Source organism: Orycteropus afer, unplaced genomic scaffold (genome assembly GCF_000298275.1).
Source record: "Orycteropus afer afer isolate SDZICR_OR568_19922 unplaced genomic scaffold, OryAfe1.0 scaffold00026, whole genome shotgun sequence".
Lineage (NCBI taxonomy): Eukaryota > Metazoa > Chordata > Mammalia > Tubulidentata > Orycteropodidae > Orycteropus > Orycteropus afer.
Genome location: NW_006921613.1, coordinates 17421890 through 17429103, shown reverse-complemented (window position 1 = coordinate 17429103; position 7214 = coordinate 17421890). Strand labels below are relative to the sequence as shown.

Below are 7214 nucleotides of genomic sequence, written 5' to 3'. Positions count from 1 at the left end.
GGAGTTGATTACCAGTCCCATCATGGGGAATACTACATCCAGCTGCCCAGCCACTCAACCAGGCCCAGTCAAGTTGACACAAAAACATAACCACCACACACACAGTAAATCCCATTAATGGAACTATTATTATTGTTGTTGTTGTTATTAATAAGAACAATGCTTGTTCTCATCATTGACCTCCTTTCTAGTCCCAGTCCAAAAGCAATGAATAAAATCCAGAATCTTGCTCACTCTTACTATTTTTTTTTCTTACAATACAATCAGAGAATTTTTTTTAGAGTTGGTTTTGAATTCACCGATTCCAATCCTCCTGTTTGACAGATAAGAAGAGAGAGGACCAGAGAGTAGATCTGACACATCTGTAGGCTCACCAAGCCTACAGCACCATGCAGCCCAGAAACACTATAGGAGAAGAGGACCAAAGAGCATTATGACAGCATGTCAGTCAATTCTTCATTAACACAAAACAAAACAAAAAACCAAGGAATAGGTTAAGTCAAAAGATAAGTTCAGCAAGCCTAAGGTGAGGCACAAGACTAAAACTTACACACATACCTCCCAAGTTTAGTTCCTCTTTGCTGCAAAAGAATTGCTTGCTTTTCATTCCTTTGGTGGCAGAAGGCCATTGGAAGCCTCCTTGATCTGAAAGGCAGCCTACAGTTTTTGTACTTACTCAGCTGTTGGTGGGAAGAAGCCATAGTTTTCACTTCCAGACATGAAATGGGTCTGATCTACTTCAGTAAAGTTTCTGACCCTAGCAGTAAAGTCCTTTAATCTCCACAACATGACTTGGCAAATTCAGGACACTCCTACTTCAAATTTCCCAAAGTTTCCAACCTTTCTGGCTTAGACCTCAAGTGTAGAGGGTAGAGGTGAAGAAGGAAGAAAGACAGTCTACCTGCTCCACTTTTTCTTTAATTAATGATGGAGATGATAGAAGGTGCCAATGATACAACATTAGGGAGGAGGAACTGACATTGTTGAACATGAAGAAATGTGATAGCAGGAACCTCCCTGGATGTCTGGTTCTGGGGCCCTTGGGTGCTCCATTTGCCCTTGCACCCTCCTTCTCCACCCGTGAGTTAGTCAGGACATTGCTATAGATAAACTAGTCATGATAAGGCTGGGATTTGTAAATTAAAGTACAGCAGCACTCAGAAACCAAGAGATGTTTCCTTTCTGCTTAGCACAAAGCTGGTACTGGGGTCCAGGACAAGCCCTGCTGCGGTGTAGTAAATTACATGGTATGGCTTTTCTAGCCATAGCTTTGTAACTCCCACTTTGTTGTGAGCAACTGAGTAGCTGATTGTTAAAGTTATCCACCTGATGTATTTCTGTTGGAGCAGCAGGAAGCAATCTTCTGGGAAGTTTGCTCTCTCTCAGGTGTGTAGAATTCTGATGTTGGGATAGGTTAGTTTTGCCATTCTGCCAGGCTCAAAATGAGCCCTCCTAGAGGCAGAAGGATTCTCTCTGACTGCCGGCTGGGAGAAGCATGCTGCTGAGAAAGATGTACTGCTAAGAGAGAGATGTGAGAGAGACGTGCTGCTGAGAGACATGCTACTGAGAGAGAGACTGTGTTCATGAACTTGAATTGTAACCTGTTGCTTCCCTAATGAAGCCCATAATCTGTGAGTTCTGTGTGGCCACTGCCGCAGACTATCGAACCCAGCAGAGAGGTGGTCAGTACTGAGAGAGGGATGGTTGGTGTCAAGGTTAGTAAGAGGGGTGGAGGGTGGCAGCATGTCTGGCCTCCTAAGAGCAGGCCTTGGGCTGCTGGTGGTGATTCTGTCTTTCTCTTGTGTAATTAGAGAAGGTCAGAGGATGCTGTCTCCTCGCCCCTTTCACACCTGACTCTGTACATTTTACACCAATTTTAAAATGGTAGGCACTCATAGCCTGATTTGTTGTTGTTGTTATGTGCTGTCAAGTCGGCCCCAACTCACAGCAACCCCTCTTTGGGTTTCTGAGGCAGTATCACTATGGAAGTAGATTGCCCAACCTTCCTGCCAAGGAATGGCTGGTGGGTTTGAACTGCCAGCCTTCTGGTTAACAGTCAAGTGCCTTAGGCACTATGCTACCAGAGCTCCTATCCTGAAGGGAATGTAATTTAGCCTGGGTGTAACTGAATCATTGTAATGACCCAGTGTCATAGCAAGATCCACTATTAAAAGTTTGTTTGGTGGCTTAACTTTCAGCTAAACAATAGACAAGTCTACCAGCTGAACAACTATACCAGGGAGATACACTCCTTAGAACAGTCAACCATGGGAGACCAGAAGGGCAGTATTTGCATAGGAGAAAATGAAAGTCAAGACTGCATAGGTAAGGACACAGGAAAGGGGTAATCACAGGGAGGAGATGGGAGGAGAACTGTTAAATTATGGGTATTGTAATCAGTGCCACAAAACAAAATGTGTATGAACTGTTGAATGTAAAACGAAAATGCTTTGTAAAATTATACCCAAATCACAATAAAAAGTTAAAAAGAAAAAAGAAAGTTCATTTGGACTTTGGTTCTGTCTAGAAACCTTCCTTTGTCTCTTATCTACCTGGCAAGTACCTGGTCATCTTCCAAGATCCAAAGGTACCCACCTGTGAAGTTTTCACTGACTGCTCCAGGAAGAGTTTGTCCTCTGAGCTTCCACAGTACTCTGCTCAACTCTTTTCAGCACTTATCCCACTTTAAAACAATCATGTGCTTACCCCTCAGCCCTAACTCTCAAAGTGTTACATCTGCATTTCCAGCCCCAACAGTGCCTATAACACAGATGCCTAATCAATGCTTGCTCAGTCAATGAATGGGCATTGAAGAACCTTGAGACAGCTTCAGGAGAGTTTCTCAAATGTACCACTGGGTCCTCAGGCCTATATCTGTGCTGACAGAACCTTGGAGAAGCCCCCAAGGTCTTTGTGTCCTCTGAGTCTGAGTTTTCTTGCTTCATGTCTGCCTCTGCTCCTTTTAGTTCAATACACTACTGACTTCTACCTCCTCTTCTCTTCCTTTTGGCCTTGAGGCTATGACACCATGTTGCTTTCCCAGGATCTTTCCCACTTGTATCACAATCCAGAACAGAACAGTCCTGTTAGCACAGAGGGACCAAGAGGAATGTTCTTCAGATGTTTCACTGTTGGATGTGGGATCCACCCTTCTCCTTCTCTGCTTTCACTATAGCCCAACACTGCCTCATAAGGTACCCTTCAAGCAATGATGTGCTGATAAATGTTTAACAACCAATTTGGGATTGGGGTGGGTAAGGGGAGAAGGAGTTCTTATTTGCAGCGTTTGCCAATTTTTGTGGTGCAAATACTTCCACTATGGCTAATTTCAAGCTACTGATGTGATGTCACTGGATGGAAAGTTGTACAGTAGCACACCATTTTATAGTATTTTTACCCTGCAGATACAATAGTCATAAATAACTTCAAGAACATAGAGATACAATGTAGTAAAATAATTAGGAAGTGATGAGTCTAGAGTACTTATTACCTTTGTTTCTAATATAATTTTTTGATGTGTAGGTTTACACAATTTAAATCTTAATAATGACTGTGTTTAAGAACTGTTGTGTAAGACACCTAAAAATTTAGCAATTGGCTCTTGCAAGCCTGTACAAGCTGACACAAATCAGCTCCAAAATATCACAACTATGGAGCTAATACTCAATGAATCCTATCTGGTGGCTAGGGGGTGCCCTGTCCCTCCTGCCTAGAAAGAATTTGATGCCTTAGGTGTTCTCTGGTTTGGGACTAGACTTAATTTTCTGGTATTTTCAAATGTGTCCATCAACTGAGAATATTTTTAATTTGTATGAGTCTGCTCTTATTTTTGTAAGGCATGAATGAGTTGATTGTCTGAAATTTTCCAGGGTTCTTTTTTCTCTCTTAGGTTTTGGTCCATGTTCAATTACCAGCCAAGCTGACCAGTTTCTGTGGCAACAGAAGCACAGCCACTTTCATCATCCCCACAGTCTCCTCATCTTATCCCTCTGCCTACCCACTTCCTTCCCCTAGGACACAAAAAGGGCAGGCAGGCAATTTCACAGGCTAGGAGATAACAGTTAATTTTTCTAAAGGGTGGTTTTACTCTGATGACCGCTATCTTTTAATGATCCTAGGATAAGAATACAAATCCATGTAACAACGATCACCATCTCTCCATCATCATGATGACAACTACCAATTTACCACCAACTATCACATTAAAAGGAGCACTGGTGGCATAGTGCCTAAGGCATTTGACTGCTAACCAGAAGGCTGGAGGTTCAAACTCACCAAGCACTCCTCAGAAGGAAGACTGGGCAATCTACTTCTGCAGAGATACTGCCTCGGAAACCCAAGGGAGGGGTCTCTATGAGTCAGGACCAACTTGACGGCAGGGAGTTTGGTTTGGTTTTTGGATCCCGTTAAAACTCCACAGCCACACAATCATCACACCACAACCAGCACCCACTTAACCACCCCAACACTATCATATCACTACCTATATCCACGACTACCATGCCCACACCTTAGCCAACCACCATCACTTCCACCACCACCAGCATCCACTTAAAATACTTCACAACATAGCCACATCACCATCACCTTTACCACCAACAGCACCCACTCATTACCACCCCCATACCATAGATCACACCACCATCATCTCTACCATCAGCAGCACCCACTTACTACCAGCCCCACACCAGAAACATACTACCATCATACCAGCATCCACTTACTACCACTCCCCAACATCATAGCCATACCATCAACACTCAACCATCACCCTTCTTCCTTTAATGAAAACACTTAATGATCAAGCAGCTACTGACAGCCCAGTAAGCCCTGTGGATTGCTGGCTTGGCTCACCCTGTCCCATGGCTACAGGCTGCTTTTATCCACTTGACCACGGGAAATGCCTATCTTGAATTGTTTCTTCTGGGATCCTCTTTGAATTTGTCTTCCTGACGGAAAATGATAGAGGTACTTTTGTTGGTTTAAGAATCTGTAAATAGTGGAGAGTCCCTCCACTCCTCCTGTGATCTCCTTGACAGGTTTCTTCTCTCCTACTTCTTCTACACTGGTATCTCTTGGACCAGCTGTTGGGAGTAACCCATTTTCATTTTATCTCTTTTACCACGAGGCCCAGACAAGGGTATGACTGGTAGGCCTGGAGTGGGGAAGATCTTCTAGCTGTAGAAGCCCAGGATAAACCTCCACAAGAGGTTTCAAGAGACCCTCAGACATGTTATCTGGGAAACCCTGGAAGAGAGGGCTTCACAAACAAGACACCCATATCTAACTCTGAATCTCAAGACCTAAGCATGGCATGAGCCATAACTTGCTAGATGTTCATGAGCTGTTTGGATCATATCAAGATAGAACATGTATGTCTGCAGATTTGTCTGTGTGAAAGAGATAAGGAGGTAGAATTTATTGGTGAAAAAAACAAACAAACAAAATGCCCTAAAAGCAGAAGCCAGGGTATTAACTCTTCTAAGCCTACCTGGTTTAGAATACTCTACCAGAGAAGATTTGTAACCATCTTGAGACTTAGGGCCTATGTCTTTTATAATTCTCCTTGTTTAGTCACTGAGGAGCCAAAAGAGAGGATCTTATATTTAGCTCTCTTTGGTGTTTTAAATCCCAGCTTTTGCTTGAACTTCTGAGGCTATTAGCAGAAGCACCCTCAGGATGAGCTGTATTTGCCCGCATAGTGCCTAAGGCATTTGACTGCTAACCAGAAGGCTGACAGTTCAAACCCACTAGCCACTCCTTGGAAGGAAGGTTGGGCAATCTACTTCCGTAGTGATCCCGCCTTGGAAACCCAAGGAGGGGTCACTATGAGTTGGATCCGACTCAACAGCAGTGAGTTTGGTTTGGTTTTTGTATATGGAATATTTATACCCATTGTTACTGCATTGATCCTAACTCATAATGACCCTATAGGACATAGTAGAATTGCTACAGAGGGTTTCTAAGATTGTAAATTTTCACCGAAACAGACTGCCACTGTGGCTGGTGGGTTCGAACTGCCAACCTTTCAGTTGCTAGCTGAGCTCTTAACCACTGTGCCACAGAGCTCCTACAGAAGGATATAAAATAAACAACAAATAACATTGGTTGCCTATGGGGAGTGGAGCTGGAGGGTGGGGTAAAAAGGTGATTTTCATGCTGTTTACTCCTATGTCAAAGACTTTGAACCATTATACCTATTTGAATAATCATATTATGTAAGAAATAATTTAAAAAAAAACAAACCTTCTGCCCTTCTACACTCCAAGAGTCTTCATGAGAAATGAAGATGAAAAATTTTCATTATTTGAATATGATATGATTTTTTTTCATGGAAAACACAATTGTGATTGATGTTGTTAGGTGCAATCGAGTCAATTCCGACTCATAGTGACCTTATGTACAACAGAACCAAACACTGCCTCTTCCTGTGCCACCCTCACAATATTTGAGCCACTGTTGCAGCTACTGTGTCTATTCATCTCATTGAGGGTCTTCCTCTTTTTTGCTGACTCTCTACCAAGCATGACATCCTTCTCTAGGGACTGGTCCCTCCTGATAACATGCCCAAAGTATGTGAGATGTAGTCTTGCCATACTCGCTTCTAAGGAGCATTCTGACTGTACTTCCAATACAGATTTGTTTGTTCTTGTAGCAATCCATGGTTTATTCAATGTTCTTTGCCATATGCACAGCCATGTTTATTGCATCATTATTCACAATACCAAAATGATGGAAACAACCTAAGTGTCCATCAATGGATGAATGGATAAACAAATTGTGGTACATACATACAGTAGATACTACACAACAACAAAGAACAATGATTGATCTGTGAAACATCTCACAATATGGATGAATCTGGAAGATATTATGCTGAGTGAAATAAGTCAATCACAAATTGGCAAATAATGTATAAGACCACTATTATAAAAGGTCAAGAATAGATTTACACACAGAAAGAAACATTTTTTGATGGATACCAGGGATGGGAGAGTATCTCAATTCTTTAGCGCTGCTATAACAGAAATACCTAAAGTGGATGGCTGTTAACAAACAGAAATATATTCTTTTACAATTTAGGAAGCTAGAACTCCAAATTTAGAGTGCTGGCTCTAGCAGCTGGGTGAAGCCCCTCAATCTTGGGCTTCAGCTCTGCCTCTTGTTCCAGGGCTGCTGGAGCTGGAGGCATCTTCTAACTCATGCAGCTGCTG

At 42.6% G+C, this 7214-nt stretch overlaps 1 protein-coding gene across 1 annotated transcript in view; it reads right to left on the bottom strand.

The window, feature by feature from the left end:
- Positions 1 to 4864, bottom strand: part of EPB42 (erythrocyte membrane protein band 4.2) — a 30025-nt gene extending 25161 nt beyond the window's left edge. The window contains exon 1 of the mRNA XM_007935266.1: positions 4855 to 4864. Within this exon, the coding sequence (XP_007933457.1) occupies positions 4855 to 4864 (10 nt within the window). The remainder of the gene's footprint in view (positions 1 to 4854) is intronic.
- Positions 4865 to 7214: the final 2350 nt, after the last annotated feature.